The following is a 19,889-nucleotide window of genomic DNA, read 5'->3' as shown; positions in this document are numbered from 1 at the left end:
TTGCCGCGATAATTAAAATTAATGCAATGATTTTGACGGGCGCGATTAATTGCTATTTGCGCGTTTGTTTTAATGAGGCGGAACCAGTGCCCCTTGTCAGTCACTGTCCGTGTGGGGAGGCGGGCCGCTGACGTTACTAGAGTACAGCACGGGAGCTCCGTGGGCCAACGCCACACAGCTTAACTACATTTCTCAATAGTGTTGCTCCTTTTAACCAAGTAGCGTTATTTATAGTGTAACGTTAGCTATTTTTAGACCCAAGTAGTTACTCGCTACTGCCCGGAGAAACTGGACTGCTAAATAAAGATGAAAGATCGAGTGTTGATTCTCATTCAATGCTAACAACATTAGCTAAATAGCTAACAAACGAAATACAACGTATAGCATAGCTACAACACAGAATAACGTTAATACAATTACATGCATCATTGTTTACAATGAACGGGTGGGGCTAGTCAAAGGACTGGACACGGGGACAAGTTAAACATGAATTCATATAACGTAGTAGGTAGTTTCGAGTCGTGCTGCAGTGCCTACGCACCACAGCTATTCTATTATATACTGCTTTGACGCTTCCTCCTCATCGTTGATTGCCTGTAGTAGCTGCATCTAACGTTAGTAGCTAACGTTAAAACTAACCTAAAGTTAGTTGTTCCCCAACAATCTCAATATTTGTTTTATCATTAGCTCAAAAACACAGAACCGGACGAGACAAGTTGTCCGCTCATAGGTTCTGCTAGGATAATCACAACAATACTTCCGGTCCGGTCGGTGGGCTTCAAAATAAAAGTCTAAAACACCGGAAAAGACGGAGCGGTGGGCTTCAAAATAAAGGTTTTGGGAAATAAATTTCTCAAAAAAGAAATCTCTAACCGGTCGCAATAATATCGCTTATCGCGATATTTTCGGGGGCAATTAATCGCCCAGCAAAATGTGTTATCGTGGCAGGCCTAACTTTGGAAAATAAAAGCAGATCCAGTCATGTTGTTGTAGGTTTGAGTGTGCTGTGTATCTTTGCCTTGCATGGCATGTTTGGGGAGTGGTTACCTACTGAATGATGAGTACATGCTGCCTTGAAGGATGGAAGATTACAAACATTCTGTGAAAAGTTGACTACAACTCAAGTGAGAAATACGTAGTTACTTTAGTGATAATTATAAAATTGCAACATTAGCTCATAAAGTATGATATTTCGACATCAAAATGAATGGAAGTGAATGAGGAGCCTGACACCCGGGAGGAATGCTGACACTGGGGACAGCAGTTATGTCAATGTTTGTAAATATTCAAGCAAAGATTCAGGCAAAAGACACTCCAGTCCAGTTAGACACAGTTTCTCCAGACTCTATTCCAGAGGAAGTATGTCTTGGCCTCTCCTTGCATTGCTGGTGGAGTGCCCTTTCCCCCTTCTCACCCCTGGCCTTGAGAGAATCTATGGACCCTACTCCACTGAACTGCAAATGCCCTCAATGGAGCTCCACAGTGGCCACCAGTTAAAACACTGTACAACACCCAGGTATGGCTGTGTGTGGAACCCACCCTCCCTCACTCCTCCCTGCTGTAGCTCCAGTCTGTTGCTGTAAATACCAATGTTTTCTCAGTCAACTTGCCTGGTCAAATAAGGGCTGTTTGTAAACTTAAATTTGCCACTGCTTGGACATAACAACCCACGTAAAACATTTTATATATATTTTTTAAGACCATGTATGGTAGAGGTTATTATAACTGCATGTGATGCAGCTGACAAACCAACAACAGTTTACAGTTAAATTGTTGAAATTAATTGTGTAATCAAGTTATAAAAATGCCAAATGATGCACGTATACACATGGCCAACAAAATAAAGGACCTGATTAAATGACGGGGGGCGATGACTGGTGAAAGCAGAGGCCTTAAAGCTGCTACAAAATATATTATTGTCAGATTGTGATAATAATTGTGATAATTACAGTAAACAAATGAGACCATTGTCCATTGCTATAACAACTGGTAGCCTAATTCTCATGATATGAGACTGAGAGACACTTTCACCTTGTCGCTTCCTGAATGGGATTTGTTTTGATGATAGAGTTGGATTACAGCGAGTCATACTGGAAACATGCCATCCAGAGGAGAAACAATCGGTGCAGGAATATGCAACCAAGGGGGGAAACAAAAGGGCTGGACGGTATGGTCTAAAATGTCACGGTATAATTTGAAGCATAGCCCGTATATATCACGGTATATTCATTTATCTTAAAATGTCTATATAAATGCTTCTGAAGGGGTAAAACACTGGTGGTATGGCAGCTATTACTGTACTATTGTATTACTAGGACATATTTCACATAGTACAGAGGTATTTTAAGAACATGTATTGTGCAAAACTGCAATAGAAAAATGCAAAACCTTTTCTCAAGTTACTTCCATCTCTTGATTTTTTTTTTCATGAAATACAATAAAACAGGGCGGCTAAGTGGCGCAGTGGACAAGGCGCTCGCCACTAATGCAGGAGACGCTGGGTTCGAGCCCAGCTCTCTGCATTGCTACCAGCTTGGCTGGTCGTTCATACTAATACAATTGGCAGTATTAGGGGGTGGGAAGCTGGTGGGTGGGGATCGGACGTTGTGGACAGCGACTCCTACAGGTCGGTTGGTGCGCCTGCGCAGCAGAATCGGGAAGCGATGGGGGCGGCGTGTCCCTCCCACGCAGACCCCCGCCGCTGAGAGATCGCGCTGTGCAGGTGAAAAGATGCAACGGCTGCTTCCGCGAGTACCGGAGGGGACACGTGATGTAAGGCTTCGTCCACATTGCAGCCGGCTTGTGGGAGGCATGGCCTAACAGCGTTCGAGACAGGGGATGGTAGAATTGGACGGGAGAAAAATAGAAAATGGGAGAAAAAAGTAGATAAAAAAAATGAAATACAATAAAACCAAGCGGCACAAAGTGAAAATAAAAACTACAGCAGGACAGGAGGTTTCTTTCCCTCAAACAACTCAAACACAATAAAACTCCAACATAACTTAACTTTAGTGTCCATGTTTGACAACGTAGAGAGAGAGGGAGAGCGAGAGAGCGTGTTGTATTAGGTTTGAGTTTGAGTTTTGAGCGTCCTAAGTTGCCGTAGTTGATGATGTCACACCAGGATGTCATTGTCAACACAGAGTTGGAAAGGGAGCAGCCCAATGGATACAGCGATATAAAGAAACGAATAGCCAATAAATGTGAAGTTATCTTTGAACCTCTGTTGTCAAGCCTCGTCAATATACCCCCCCCCCCTTTCCTCACTAATGGAACTGGTGCTGCGGAGTCACGTTAGAACGTTAGTTAGCTTAGTGGCTAACGTTAGCCTGTTTCTGCGCTAAAGCAAGTCTCCTCTCAGTAGGGATGGGTACCTTTCACATTTGAACCGATACCGGTACCGGTACCTGTGAATCGATACCGGTACCCAACGGTACCTTTTTTTGGTACTTTAGTCTCAAGAAATTTTATTTCTTTTTATTATTATTCAGTCGTAAAAAAAAATCCAAACTTCAAATAACTACAATTTCGACAGTTTTCGGCTTGCCATTGCTCCGACTGCTTTGTTGTTGAATCAAGTCAAATCCTAGTTAAGCATATATTGTGTGTGTGAACGTTGACATGAAAAGAAAAAGGTAAAAAAAAAAAAAAAAACGTAATTTTTTTTTTTTTCGGTATCTCACTTGATTCGATACTCGGTAGTACCGACGTGTTTCGGTTCGGTACCTCAAAAGTACCGAATTCGGTACCCATCCCTACCTCTCAGCCTCCTTAGCCAAATTGAAATGCCAAAACGATATGGCAAGGTCTGTGAGCATTGAGCAAGTGGAGAAAAACTCTGTACAATTAAACACTATAGTATGCAACGACCACTGCAAACGTTGAGTGAATCGTCAAGTAATGTTAACGTCATTGCTACTTTAGAACTGCTCTAGTCTACAAGGTATAGTCAAAATCCATACCGTAGCGCAAATTCATACCGGTGTACTTTATATACCGTTTATACCGTCCACCCCTGTAGCTAGTTAAAACATAAAATATCAGCATGTCAAAGGATTATTGTAGCACCCTACATAGTTTAGCTATGTTTTAGCAAGCTAGTTAACTAATAAACTTGCAAACATAATGCTGTAGGCTGTATCTTTTAATGCTTACTATTAGGGCTGGGCGATATGACCAAAAACGTTATCGCGATAAAATTATAAAATTATTTTCATATAATTCGATATCGATAATTATCGTCGATATAATGTCCGTCAAGTTCAAGTTCTTTAATAGTTGTCATACAGAAGTACAGAATACTTTCATACAAAATGCTTCTTACTGTTACGCTCCAGAGACTGTGCTAGACAAGATAGTATCAAATAACATAATAACATAATATAGCATGAATTTAGAAGAAGAAAATGAGGTCACAGTGTTCGGTATAGACATATGTACAATGTTCTGAGTTACCATATAATATACAATACACAATACTATGCAGTATTAATTAATTAATTAGTTTAATTAACTTCTTATGCTGCTGCGAATGTCTCAAGTCGAGTTGATGTCGTCATCAGTCTGCGCACGTTAGCCGACAAGCGGAGTATCTCATGACAATAAATATGACACTAAAATACTCTCTTCCGCCACAATATATTGAAACGACGTCCACTGTATATCCCACACTACCATAAACGTGGCCTCAGAATTCAAAACACACACATACTCGGCACGTAAATATATAAAACAGTGCCGTGCAAGCTAGTTATCCTAGCCAGCCTGTTGGTTCTAAGCGGTGGATTCCATGACAATGTGCTAAATATGACACTAAAATACTCTCTTCCGCCACAATATATTGAAACGACGTCCACTGTATATCCCACACTACCATAAACGTGGCCTCAGAATTCAAAACACACACATACTCGGCACGTAAATATATAAAACAACGGCGTGCAAGCTAATTAGCCTAGCAAGCCTTGTTGTTGAGTGAGTCCTACCTCCTTCCGGGTCTCGGCCATCTCCTTCACTGATTGGTTGTTAGCTGTTGTGCGTAAGCACGTCATCACGTAACGCTGGTTGTTGTGAGTGAGTGTGCTGAGCCGAGGCTGAACGGAGCCAAGCTTGGAAAATCGATATATCGAAACTTTGCGACCACGTTTCATGTTTATTTCGAGGAAATAATTTATCGCGATAGTTATCGTTATCGTTTTATCGCCCAGCCCTACTTACTATGACTTGCTGCACACGTTGGCATTGAAGCTATTGAGTGACAGAGTCCCACAGTTTCCCCATTCTTTCTGCTGTAGCCTCACATCTTATTGCCTATTTCCACCTTTCTCTTCTTGAAGGCTCAGTGTTTCAGTTTATTACAGCTCATGAAAACTTAGTTACTCTGTTGGCAGTGCATCCCACCACACAGTAGAGTTTAGGTATTTTTCTGATGTTTGCTAGCTGATTGAAATGACAAGGAGGCTCTGTCACATAATACAAAGTCAATGGAGAGCGATGGAATGCTTTCCCCCCTGTGTGGGCGGGACCTATTTGCACTCTGTCTCTATGAGAGAAGAGGGTGAACAGCCTTGCTAAAAGGGAACATGGAGTTACTATTGTCGATAAAGAGTAATTTTTGCGAAAATGTCCAGTGTCACTGGTAATACCGGTGTTGTCATGAGCTTATTAGTCATGGAAAATTTCACGTCACCGACGTCACACATTCTTTAGCATGATGTCAATCACCAGTTCAAGTTAACTATGAAGTATGAGTATGGCTCTGAAATACATTGACAGGAACAATGGCTAAACGGAGGCAATGTCCTGAGTAGGGCTGTCTACCGTCCCTCTGCCTCAGGAACACCTTGTTTTATGTTCAATGTGTCTTGCTCACTCACTCACTCACTCACTCACTCACTCACTCACTCACTCACTCACTCATGCAGCCACTCACACAGCACTTTTATGGACTGGACTGCATTCATATTTCATTTAATATGCCCCTTACTCAAAACAATAAATAAACAATGGAAATAGATGGTCTGTCAATTACACATATTTAACAATCACTACTTACAATAACATGAGAAAAAAAGAATAGTCTCATAGCCTTAGGGAAGCTATTATCCCTCAACGTCATAAAGTCAAAATGTTATTTCTTTATAAATGTTCTTTAACTGAAAGATATTTGTACAGCTCTTTAAATCATTCTCTAGAGAATTCCACAGTTTTACGCCACATACTGAAACACACATCTGCTTTAAACTAGTCTGTGTGCATACTGATGCTTAAAATTACATTTCCTTCTATGGTTCTCGTACTCGGAACTAAAAACAATATAGGACTTTTGTCCAAAGCGCTTTACAACTTGTGCCTCACATTCACACGTTCACTCACACATTCACACACTGACGGCGGCGACTTCACACCATGCAAGGTGCCAACCTGCTCATCGGGAGCAGTTAGGGGTTAAGTGTCTTGCTCAAGGACACATCGACACACGCTGCCGGGATGAGCCGGAATCTAACCTATTACCCAAACGCAATGTCCCAGCACTTGCAACGTGTTTAATTGAGCAGGAGAGAGAAATAATGTAAGATATAGGATATAGATATAGGACAGATAAGAATACAGTATTAAAAGACTTACAAATGCAACGTGTCCATGGCAAACATTTGGCAACTTCTAGCGGCCGTGAACTTGACTACCATGATGCTGTCACTACTATTCAACTGGCCTAAACTAATCCAAGCAGTTCATGAAACACAACCATGACAATATCACCTTCAAGCAATAATCGATAAACAAATCAATTCCTGATGCGGCAGTAACACATTCGACAGCAACAAATATAATAATAATAATAATAATAATAATAACACACTTTATTCACCTTTCTTACAGAAACTGCAGCCCAAAGTGCTTCACAGCTAATAGCATAAAATAAACACAAAATGAGCATATATAAAACGACAAAGGCAATGCATAAAGTGCAGACATAAGAATAGATATAAATGAGCACAAAATAGATAGAATAAAAGCTGTGCGATAAGAAGGCTCTCATTTACAGTACAATAAATCAATAAAATAGCCCTAATTTACAATACAATAGTCAATGTTGTTGATGTAATGAGTCTAAGCATAGAACTGACAGGAAATTGACAATACCACCCCCCCCCCCCCCTCAAATGCATCGACTCGATGATGATCCCTTTTTCGACCCCCCCCCCCCCACATGGCTCCTCTCTACCCACGTTACCTTCTACTCCTGGACTATGAGACCTAAAGACTTGAACGACAATGTCCTCCAATTCCTGCTGTCTTTCTCCACTCGCCTCCTCCTCCTCCAAAGAACAATGTAGGTCACTTCCACTGCTCTCCTCTGGATCCAGCTCCCAAAGGCCACTCAACTCTACTCGGTGCACATTTTCCGTGGGCCTTAGATCCATCCACAGGACTTACTGTGTCTACTGGTTTATCTGGGGCTAAGGTGTTGAATCGCACCATAAGGCATCTCCTTCCTTACCTCCTGGATCTTATGTTTGTTTCTGATTTCTCTGATTTTCTCCCCGTCCCAATTAGTCGTTGTGCCAATCCCCCCCCCCCTCCCCTACCTGGCTGCTGTATGCATGTTCTCCTACGAGTCGGTACAAGGGCGTCCCGAGTCGATCGCACGCTTCCTCCGAGATGTGCGCCGACAGCCAGTGACGTCTTTTCACTTGGCAGCGAGGACTCTCATTGGTGAAGTGTAACGCGTGGGAGGGCACACTATCTCCACCAAGTCCTGCCCCGCTTAGCAAGCGCCGAGACCTGACCTGTAGGCGTCGCTGTCCACAACACCAGATTCCCACCCGCCAGCTTCCCCACCCCCTAATACTGCCAATTGTATTAGTGTGAACGGCCAGCCAAGCTGGTGGTGACGAGCGCAATCTCCGCTACTCCACCTGACCGCCCCCTGGATCTTACTTCTGACCTGGATCCCTCCCCTCCAGCGACGCACCAGGTCCTCTGGGTGAAGCTTGTAAACCCTGGCTGCGGGGTGTTGCCTAAACTGGGCCACTCACTTCTCTTGCCCTCTTCCGAACCAACCCATGGGCCAACTGCAACCTCTCCTGGTTAGGGTCGGGTACCGTTCACATTTGAACCAATAGCGGTACCAGTTCCTGGAATTCGGTATCGGTACCCAGCGGTACCTTTTTTCGGCACTTAACTATCTGTAATAACACCATTTTCTATTTCATTTGTAAAGAAAAGAGTCCAAACTTCTCAATTTCAACAGTTATTTATTTAGAACATTTTGTTATTTATTGTTGTAACACACTCACACAAAATAAATCACATGATCATGTATTATGTTTAAATATATATCATCTGGCCTTGTCTGGTCTTTCCAAAGACCCAAGAGACAGGACAGTATATATATATAATATATATATATATATTTGTGGAAAATGCTCCCTCTTGTCTAGTATATTTACACTCTTATACTAAACATGTAAAGGTACATCATTTTGGTATAGATTGATCTAGCATGAATCGGTCGGTCGGTACCCAACCCTACTCCTGGTGCTCCGTCACCCAGGACGCCAAGGTCATCTCCTCCCTTGCAATCACATTTATTGACCCAATACCATTCGTTAATGCGCATTTCATTCCTTTGGTTGGTAACAAACAGTGGTAGGGGTTACTGAGCACACCTAATATCCAGTGTCCCCCTGGCATGGAAAACACAAGGATTTAAGAATCCTTGAGAACACATAATATCCAGTGTCCCCCATGGAAAACATGATGATTTAAGAATCCTTGAAAACTAGCAGTATTTGGAAATAAATTCAAACTGCAACCAAGTCAGTAAAAAGATTGTTACACTTCAGAAAAGATTACACCAAAATATTCATATTACACTTCATTCACACACAGATTAATAGCACCAACATTTTAATCACACACGTTAAAAGACTGTTAAGAACGACTTCTTCGGTGTTCCGGCATCCACCAAACCAAGTATACGGAAAACAGCTCTCACACAAATCACCATGCCTATGAGCCGCCACTAGGGGCAGAGTGGCTAACCGGGAGTCAGTGAAACTCCTCGCTGTCAGGTGAAAAGCAGCAGCTGTTGACTCCATATGTATCGGAGGAGGCATGTGGTAGTCAACACCCTCCCCAGACAGTAGGGCAATGCACGCAATGACCAGGAAGGGAATTGGCATAACGACTATATTGGGGGATGGGAGAAAAAGATAGAAAGGGGGGAAAAGTGGCTAACCGTGAGTGAGTTAGTGACATAGAGGTGATTTGCATCTAAAACAAACAAACAAACAAAAATCAATATTCCAATTGTGGTTATGGTGTTTTCACACCCAGACGTGAGCATTGGATACATGTCAGACAGAGAAAACGTTGTGCTAATGACCAAAAGCTAATGTAATGCAAGATGTAGCCTCCAAATAATAAGCAATGATTCTGGGTGATGTGAATTGTCCCATTTCAGGTTTATCCTATTTCATCAGACATTCTGTTTACATAGTAATGTCACACTGTCTGAAATAGGGCACACAATGGCTGGATTTCCCAGAAAACATAGTTTTACAAGATATCCTCTTGCATACATATTTACATACCTCATGTCTCAAGTTTACATGTGCCTTAAAAGTTATATTCAATCACATTGTATATTTGTCTGGTAGAGTACATTTAACACCAGTTCTGTTTTTGTATTTGGATCAATATCTGAAAAAAACATCAATAGCTGATTTTATTTTTATTTTACAATAATAATAAAAGTAACCTTCTTACTGTTATGTACTATGCTCTTATGTCTATACTACTACGTACTATACTAGTATGTTATTGTCTATACTACTATGCACTCAAGTTCGGAACTGCTAGACGAACATTACCACTGACCCTTAGCCACCAGAGTTGTACCCCTCCTGCTGACTTGTTGTACACAATCCAAGTCGCTTTGGATAAAAGCATCAACTAAATGACTAAATGTAAATGTACTCTCTTAGAGTCAACTCTTACACTCTTACAGTCCACTGTGATCTTTGTGCCTCAAACCTAATTTATTTTTTACTGGTGTAAAGTATAGTGTGTATGTGTAAAGTTAGGATGTAAAGTTAGGGTGCAAGGTATGGTGTGTACACAAGTCATTTCACCATCAGACTACTAAACAGGAGGACTGTTGTGCATTTGAACACACACAGTACAGTAAGTCATTCACACACCAGTGAGTCCTGCTCGTGTGGCTGGTCATCCCCGGTTCAGGTCTGTGTGCATGTAAACATGGTCCTCATTGTTGCCATTAAGAAGCTTCTCTGATTTGAAATGCACTAGACGTTTTCCGTGCACGGCTTGTATTCACAAAGCCTCCCAGAATAGCACTGCTGATCTGGGGTCAGTGACCCGGCACGCCGATTCTAGATCAGTTCTGCCACTTTGAGTGAGGCTTCATGAATATTGACCCAGAATTGTGATTGTCTCCTTCTGCTCCCCTCTCTGCAGTATAATGGACACATGCTATGATCCCGAGGTCAAGTTCAAACTGGACATAGTGCATCCTGCCCCCAGCATCCCGACAAGAGGCCAGTGGTCAAGCAAGCTGGAGTTTCTCCTGGCGGTTGCAGGACAAATCATTGGCCTAGGAAATGTGTGGAGATTCCCATACCTTTGCTACAAGAATGGAGGGGGTGAGTGATTCAAATGGATGGACATTAGAGGCTTCATAACGTAACCGTAACAACTACATGTAACAACTACAGCAGGTACAACTACAGGTACCAGCATTTGATTGTGCCACAGAATGGAGGCAAATTGATTGGTTAGTATCTTGTTACAAATTAAACATAAAACCTACCAAATACAAATGAGAAAACACACAAACGCGTTATGGATAGGTTAACGTGTCGGACCCAGGTGCAGTGCAGAACAGAGGAGACGGGATGCAGATGTGGATTTCCAAACAAATAATACTAGGGATGCACCGAATGGGAAATTCTTGGCCGAAACCGATACCGAAAATAGAAAACAGTTGGCCGAAAGCCGAAAGGCCGCAAATGATTCATAGAATAGAATTTTTTTTACCAATGTTGTGGAACATTATGATTATGGAAAAATATATGATTATGGCAAAACTTAACTTAAATAATAAATAATCACTATTATGGGTCCATAAAACATTTATTCAGCACTTCTGAATGCATACAGTACATTAATTCCATCTTTTCTCTGGCTGCGCAGCGGACATCTGTGCTCTACTGAGCGCACCTTTCTAGTCCCCAGCTGAATGTGCTCGCTTGACTCGGCACAGTAGACGCGCGACAGACAGACAGCGTCAATGTGAGAAACACAATCCCCCCCCCTCTCGCTCTGAATAATATACATATTAGATCACTCAGTGATTAACCGCGGCATATAGTAAATAAGGATATAAAGCATGTTAAAGACGCATTTATTGGACGCGTTGCGCGCAGTTTACATAGAAACAGCGCGACTCCCGACAGCGCGACATCATCACAACAACACGCGAATAATATGCATATTAGATCACTCAGTGATTAACCGCGGCATATAGTAAATAAGGATATAAAGCATGTTAAAGACGCATTTATTGGACGCGTTGCGCGCAGTTTACATAGAAACAGCACGACTCCCGACAGCGCGACATCATCACAACAACACGCAAGGTTGTTAGGTTGTTTCTGTTTCGGTGAAATATTTTCGGTGAAAAAACGCTTTCGGCCGAAAGCCGAAAGGCAATTTTTTGCCATTTTCGGCCGAAAACTTTCGGTGCCGAAATTTCGGTGCATCCCTAAATAATACTCTTTATTTGAGTCGCAGAATAAACACGCATATAGATAGACATAGGCCCGCTCACCCACTAGAGCAACCCCCCAACGTTACACAAACGTAATTAAGCATGTATTTCAAATACAGGAAGTGTAAATACTGGTACTGTTCATCTAATAATGAAGCTAAAAATGTGAGAGAGAAAAAATATCACATACTGTAGATGTCTAGATTATATTGGGCTGGGCAGTCAACACAACAACTACCATTCTGTGCTACAGATACAAATCTATAAGATATAACGATTGTGATGTCCTTCTCAAAAGTTAAAGGCTGAGGCCACCGTTTTTGACAAGTATATCTCATTATTGCCTTGACACAAGTTATACACATACAGTATATTGGATACATCAGACCGTTGTTTGGTATTGTTTTGCACTGTAGAGATTTCTTTGACCAAATCAGTGTACATACTGTATAACTCTGTAAGAGTACATTTAACACCAGCTCAGTGTGTATTCAGACCTATGAACTGACTATTGATCTTCACTGAGTATGAAGCAACTTTTAAGGACAACACAGTAAACCTACAGGTTAACCATTGTGTTATTCTTTAGCATCTACAAGGTGTTTAAGCTTGACAGGAACTGCATGGAAGTGATGAATTAATAATTATAATAATAGTAATACACTTTATTTGTATAGCATCTCTCATGCAATAATTGCAGCAATAATTCTTCTCTCTCTCTCTCTCCCTCTGGTTCTCACTCTCTTTCTCTTTTTCCCTCTCTTTCCTTCTCTCTCCCTTATTTACTGTTGTCCTTGTATACTATTGCTACTGTAATTTTGTATTGTATTTACTTGTATGCATGTACATAACCTTGTTTTTGTTACAGCCTCCCACCCCCCCCCCCCTCCCTCAAAAGGCCTTTGCTTTTTGATCAGGCTGCTTTTGTATATAATAATTTGTTCTTAATTGCTTGCCTGGGTAAATAAAGGTTAAATAAAATGAAATAAATAAAAAAGTGCTTCACAGCAATAAAAATGAAAAAAGAAAGACAGGCACAAAATGAGTAAAATAGACAAAATCAAGGTAAGACATGGTAACACAAAAACAGTAATAAAAGAGCAGCAAAATAGTGCAGTGCAATAAGACACAAAAGGGTAACCAAATGTTTATACAATGGAAAAATATATATCAACAACAATTTCTTGATATACTGTATACAGGAACACCCATCAAGGCAAGTTGATATACAGTATAAGACCACCTTGTGTATACTGTTTACTTTTACTCTTACTCATTGTATATATTCAGATTAAAATTGTATATTGCCTATATTTATTGTAACGTATACCTTTGTTACTTTACACTGTTTACTTTCTCATATGTTTATATTCAAGAGTTAATTATATTGTTTATACTGTTGTGTAACAGTGTGTCCTTGAGCAAGACACTTAACCCCTCACTGCTCCAGATGAGCAGGTTGGCACCTTGCATGGTCGCCTCCGCCATCTGTGTGTGAATGTGTGAGTGAATGGGTAAAATGTGAGGAACAAATTGTAAAGGCAAAAATTAAATAAAAACTATATAAATGCACCATTTACCATTTTGTTCCCCAGGGGTGTTCTTCATCCCCTACATACTCTTCCTCTTCACCTGTGGCATCCCCCTGTTTCTCCTGGAGACCTCTCTGGGCCAGTACACTGCACAAGGAAGCATCACCTGCTGGCGGAAGATCTGCCCCCTGTTTGAAGGTGAACGTCTTGATTTGGAGATACAGTATGCAGTAGAATAAACGCAAGCAATTATTCCATGTAAGCTGTTCAGTTTAGGTTAACCCTTTCACTACCACACTACAGACGGTTAACCCTTTCACTACCACACTACAGACGGTTAACCCTTTCACTACCACATAACCGTCTGGTGTGGTAGTGAAAGGGTTAACCTTCTGTAGTGTGGGGTAGTGAAAGGGTTATCCTTCTGTATTGTCAGAGTGAAAGGGTTAACCCTTTGGTAGTGTGGTAGTGAAGGGGTTATCATAGATTACACAAGTATCATTCCCTGTTCCCTGAAGTTACTGAAAATACATAGAAAACGGTTTGACGTGGCCTCTTACGTGAGCTATTACATTTGGATGCAATAATTACACGAGTTAATGGTTATTGCTACACGTATGCATGCGGTCAGGAGACTCAAGCTTTCAAATATTAAACCATGGACACCACGCAGTACAGTATCCTAACTGAATCTGTGTGTCTTTACCATTACAATTACTCATAGGCCAGTAGAACCATATAGCTTACCTGAAAACCTTTACAAGTTACGTTTTAGACCACTGCCATACCTTTCTTAAAGAGAATGACTTAAAGAGAATAACAATTTAAGAATGAATGATGTCCCTATGGTCTAGGACAGTTAAATAGATATATCTCCCAATGTGTCAGACCAGAGAATTAAGGATTGCACCTATGATGTCACCCAGATGTCATCGAGATGTAAAATCTAAGGCTGCTTCATTGAGAATGAAGTAGGGCACTAATGGACACATGAACAGTAGGCCATATCTGAATTATTATGTTACATGTTGGAAAATAATTGCTGAAAACATGTGAAAAGTCTGTGCGGGCCTGAACTCATGGCTCCATGTGTAGAGCCACCAATCCCCTAACACTATATAAAACAATTAGCATGGTTCTCCCAGAGTTGATTAGTAGCTCTAAAGTTATTCACACAAAAACAGAGCCCAAAGAAAAATACCCATACTTGAAAGGTGGGGTCTTGCTGTAAACATTTTATTTTCCTCTGAAACCACAGTACAAAACTCACCCAAACTATCATGTATTGAGAAAAAAGAAATGTCTTATTTAGGAACAAGCAGAACAACAACAATATGGATTCTGGATTTCAGCTTTAAAGGTGTAAGCAGCATTCTTTGTCCAAGTCCAGAACTGAAACCATTTGTTTAATACGTTTTTCATAAATGTTTTGCTGTGCAGTCTTAATGTCTTCCAGTCTCTTTGCTTTGATGCAATCCATAACTCTGGCAGTGATTGACTTGACTGCACTATTGATACCATTGTGTGTGTGTGTGTGTGTTTGTGTGTATATCTGCATCTCTCCAGGAATGGGTTATGGCAGTCAGGTGGTTGTTCTGTATTCCAGCATCTATTACATCGTCATTCTGGCCTGGGCTTTCTTCTACCTGTTCTCCTCTTTCAGCTCTGAACTCCCCTGGGCAAGCTGTAGAAACAGCTGGAACACAGGTACGTCTGAATGAACTACCACAGTTGGTGGTGTGAATATTGAAAGGTTGCCGAGCAACCAGAGAGTTGACAAAAAAGGCAATGGAGACGCAAACCCAACCATATTTGAAACATGAAACGAGTAAGGAGACAGCAGGGTTCTGTAGCCATAGAAAGTACAACATCCATCTTAGTAACTACGCACAGTTGACCATTTTGCTCTTATCTCACGCTCAGGTGGGTTTCCACCCTGTTTCCATTGTGAATATGGTCAATACTCCTGTCAATGCATATTTCCATTGACCGTTGCTGTGATGTGCATTTTCTCACTCCAGAGAGCTGTGTGGAGTTTGGCGGAGGGGTCGCACATGTCAATTGGAGTGTAGTAGAAAACGCAACATCGCCTGTGAGGGAATTCTGGGAGTAAGTAAAGAAAACAAAGTAACCAGGAAGCAGAAATATTGTACACATATATATATTCTCTGAAAGCATAAGCTCACATGTGAGAAACCAAACGAATGGTATGTGTTTTGCAGGAGAAGAGTTTTGAACATCTCAGGAAATATCAATGAGTTGGGCAGCATCCGATGGGAACTGGCCTTGTGTCTTCTGTTGTCGTGGACCTTATGCTACTTTTGCGTCTGGAAAGGAGTGAAGTCAACAGGAAAGGTGAGACGCACGTGCTCTCTGAGAAGCAACCAGGAAGTTTCAGTGTATTCGCTTGTGAAGGCGGAATGTTAACTCATTGACCGCCACGCTGTTTTCCCATCTCTACTCAATGGCGCCAGCGTTGTTGACCATTTTCACGATGTTTGCGGACCCATCGTGTGTTCTGTATTATAGCTATGGAGACAGTAGTATGGCTCATTTGACAGGCATTGTTTATAGTCCAACACTGACAAACTACTTAATTTCTACATACTACAGTTTGTGCGCTATTCCACGCTAAACATCGCCCCTTTCCAAAATAATCCAGTATTTTTTTCTAGATTGCGAGATATGACGTGTTATATGCATATGCCCAAATCGTTCGGGTTGCCCGCCTGAAACTCCAAATATTTCCAATCAAAGGTATATACCATACATGTTTCTTCACAAAAGCATCAAGGGGGGGGGGGGGGGGTCGTTCTAACTCGAAGCTGCGATCGTTACCAAAAGCATGTTTTAGGTTCGGTAAAACACGACACTGATCGATACAAAAGCATGTTTTAGGTTTGGTCAAATATACCTAAAATAGACCTTACCTTAGTCAGAAGGTACTCCAAAATGAATAATCCCAGTCGTTCCATCACGATCGCAATTACTTGTGTATATTGGGCATGGCTATCATATCTGCATCTCTCCAGGCTATCATCAGGGAGGTCCGCGCAAGTGTTTAGAATGGGGATCAAAGGAAAAAGATCAAAGGATCAAAACCTGAGAAAACTCTGGTATGGCGCTCAACGGTTGGCGACGAAACCCGAGAAAAGTCGGGTTTGGCGGCCAATGAGTTAAAGCGGCAGTTTGCCACCAAAATGCATTATAATGAATGAGGGTGTACTTCGGTAGAAAATAGTTCCTACATGAAACTGCTCACAACGAGGTCTGTGGATTATCTTGAGTAACTGGGTCATGATTTCTGGAAAGAGACATTGCCTTTTGATATTTTCAAATGTTTTTTTGTTTTTCTGTGTGCATTGAGCACCACAAACCGGCAGGCATCTTTACAGCAGATATCTCCAAAACTATCTGGGTGGATAGATGGCACCCAGGGGGAACATATGTTGTTATTGTTTCTTTTATTTTGGGTGAACTGCCCCTTTAAACAAAAAGAAAAAACATGTGAAACTGCTTGTAATTCAAGCAATGCTAATGTAATATCAACTTAACTCATCTTAATTAACTTAACTTAATGTATCTTAACTTAACTCGACTCCACTTATATATTATATTATCTTAACTCTCTCAGGTGGTCTACTTCACGGCTACTTTCCCGTACGTGATGCTGCTGGTGCTGCTAGTCCGTGGCGTCACGTTACCGGGAGCCATAGATGGTATCAAGTTCTACCTCTACCCAGACCCGTCCCGCCTCACCGATCCTCAGGTAGGAGAAGATCTCATCCATTCTCTGTCTTGACTGTCTGATTGTGAGGACACTATTAAAGTAGTAGTATCCATGATTTACAATACTAGTTGGAAGTTGGAACAGCGGTGACGGAACCACTTGCACCATTTCCATATTACATTACATAAAAATTTTTATTGGTTGCCAGTTCAGTGTCGCTATGTGTTTGTTTTGTTGTTGTTTTTTGCTAGTATGGTCGCGAAATAGGTATTCGGTTTAACTCCAAGTGGTATTAAAAAGGCATTAAAAAGTCTTATATTTAACTTGTTGAAACATTCTAATGCAATATATTTAGTTAATGAAAGCAAAAGCTAGGTTCTAATCAGCAGTAGTAGCCCTGGGTCCCGGGACACATCTGCTGTTATTCACTCTCCCTATTGTTGTGTCTTTACCCCCGCATGGTGACGTCACGTGCTGATCCTGATACAATCTCAGCTCTGCCTCTTCCCAAACAGAGCATGCTTTCACCCTGACTGCTGCTTTGTGATCTCTCTCTCCAATAACTCAGAATATAGCTTTTTATACTTAGACCAGCAGCCTCCTCCATTAAAATGTTTTATTTATTGTAAAATATGTATTTATTAAATAGGGCATACAGACCTTAATTAACAAGAGTTAATTATATTGGTTAGACTGTTTATTTTCTATTCAGATCAAATCTTACTGCCTATATTTATGTCTTTTTCCTATATACCTGTACATACATGTACCCCATGCTGCTATGACACCCGAATTTCCCAGAGGGGATCAATAAAGGAATATCTTATCTTTATACTTATACGTTGTATGTCTTCAGTACCATAGTCTACTTTATAGTACGCCTATACTACATGAATCCAGCTCTTGAGCCTGTGAGGTGTCGACGGCACCCTTCCAGACCGAAGCGTCCTTGTAACACCCACAAACATGACCTCAACTATTGGGGGGTGAATAAGCAAAGTATTTCTACCTCCTTGTGGCGAGGGCTTTCGCAACTGATGTTTCAGGTGCCATGCCGTGTACGCAAAAAAGAAAAGCACTATGCCTGAGGCAGAAAAACCTTTTAAAACATCTTTAAATCCCTCTGTTATTGACTACTTTTATTCATAGATGGATAGAATAGAAATAATTCCACAGATCGCTTACAATGAAAATTTAGTTAGTCAAAAGTTAAAAATAAGAATAGAAATACACAGTCGGAGATATACATTCTAAAATATGTTTATACATTCTAAAAGATATACTGTAAATGGTGCATTTATATAGCGCTTTTATCCAGAGCGCTTTACAATTTGTTCCTCACATTTGACCCATTCACTCACACATTAACACACAAACGGGAATCGAACCGGGAACCTCCGGATTACCTGCTCTACCTCACCACTCTCAAATGACACTCATTAGAATCGATCAAGAATACATGCTTCGTATGGGTAAATACATTGCGTCTGTCTTTCAGGTGTGGATGGACGCTGGGACGCAGATCTTCTATTCGTATGCCATTTGCATCGGGTGTCTGACTGCACTGGGCAGCTACAACAAGTACAACAACAACTGCTACAAGTAAGTAGAATATACAGGCGCATTTTCAATTTGTGTGGCGTGTTGTTTACATTGACACACAGGTACAGATACAGGTACATACACAGGTGAGAACTTGTATTTGTACTGCATCCTTCAATACTAACAATACCTCCCCAATGAGATGTAATGAAAGAGTTTCGAATGAAAGCATCTAAGAACATGCATTATGCAGAGTTTTGCAGGAATATGCTATGACTTTTCTACGGCTACTTGTAAGCGAGTGTCAAGTCTTTCAAGAATTTGTAGCCTACTGAGTGTTGTAGCTTATTCATCAAGTACATCTTGAAGAGGAAAATTAACTGCAAGTCAGCTTAAGCCTAGTTTGTCATTCGAACCTTGGTGTACTGTTAACAAGATTATTAACCGTGATAGGTTACATGTTTCATATAGAAGCAAGAGGTTCATCAAGGGTTGTGTGGTTCTTCATGGTATTACAATGATTATTATTACTACCCATGATTCTTTGTGGTGCTGTAATGGTCCCATTTAGAACCAACGTTGGTTTATATATGTATCTGCTATAGTGATTCTTTGATAGATCTTAGCTCCAACAGACTTAGAACATTCGCAATTTAACCATGAAGCAGCCAAAACCTGATGACCCAGTTTTGAACCTCACTCGAACTCATTCTAATACTCCACCATATTCCCTATATAAACCTTAGGCACCAAGTAAATTTCATCAATTGCATCACCAAAACGCGACAAAAGAATGTTTCGAATGTTTATGTTGTCAAGTTTGAAAATATCTCTTTTTTCCTCTTCAGCGGAAAGGAAATAAATAATTATAGCACCAAAGAGCCACCTTTTCCCAAACCTGTTTCCGGCTTCTTGCGGTCACCGTGGCACACGTGGTCTCCGTGAATGACGGGTCATTTCATAGTTACTGCGGTCAGAGGGGCTCAAAGAACAGAGCGCATGATCTGCCAAAATATCTACGGCAATCATTGCATCGTGGTCTGTGCGCCCCCCCCCGGTCTATGCGGCCCCCCGTCCGCATTACAAAACGTTGGAGGTCTTCGGCTCCTTGCTCAGAACCTCCGCGGACCCTCTGTTGCCCAGGTCGCAATCGCACAACATCACCGCATGGACCGTGCCTACCGCAAGAAACACAAAACAGGTTTACGAGTGTGCAAGCACTCATGAAACCTTTAAAGCTCTCAAACCCACTTACTTAGCTGTTGCATACTCGTCATGTTGCATA

The 19,889-nt window shown here is 41.2% G+C and overlaps 1 protein-coding gene across 1 annotated transcript in view; it reads left to right on the top strand.

Moving 5' to 3' along the window:
* LOC311231108 (sodium- and chloride-dependent GABA transporter 2-like) overlaps positions 1-19,889 on the top strand; it is a 52,945-nt gene that overhangs the window by 8,193 nt on the left and 24,863 nt on the right. The window contains exons 2-8 of the mRNA XM_084317599.1: positions 10,489-10,673; positions 13,396-13,530; positions 14,899-15,039; positions 15,354-15,441; positions 15,555-15,687; positions 16,967-17,101; positions 18,561-18,664. Of these exons, the coding sequence (XP_084173725.1) occupies positions 10,493-10,673; positions 13,396-13,530; positions 14,899-15,039; positions 15,354-15,441; positions 15,555-15,687; positions 16,967-17,101; positions 18,561-18,664 (917 nt within the window). The 5' untranslated portion in view covers positions 10,489-10,492. The remainder of the gene's footprint in view (positions 1-10,488; positions 10,674-13,395; positions 13,531-14,898; positions 15,040-15,353; positions 15,442-15,554; positions 15,688-16,966; positions 17,102-18,560; positions 18,665-19,889) is intronic.

The sequence above is a fragment of the Notolepis coatsorum genome (assembly GCF_963971535.1).
Source record: "Notolepis coatsorum genome assembly, chromosome: 6".
NCBI lineage: Eukaryota > Metazoa > Chordata > Actinopteri > Aulopiformes > Paralepididae > Notolepis > Notolepis coatsorum.
The sequence above is the reverse complement of the archived record's forward strand: the minus strand, read 5'-3'. Positions and strand labels throughout refer to the sequence as shown.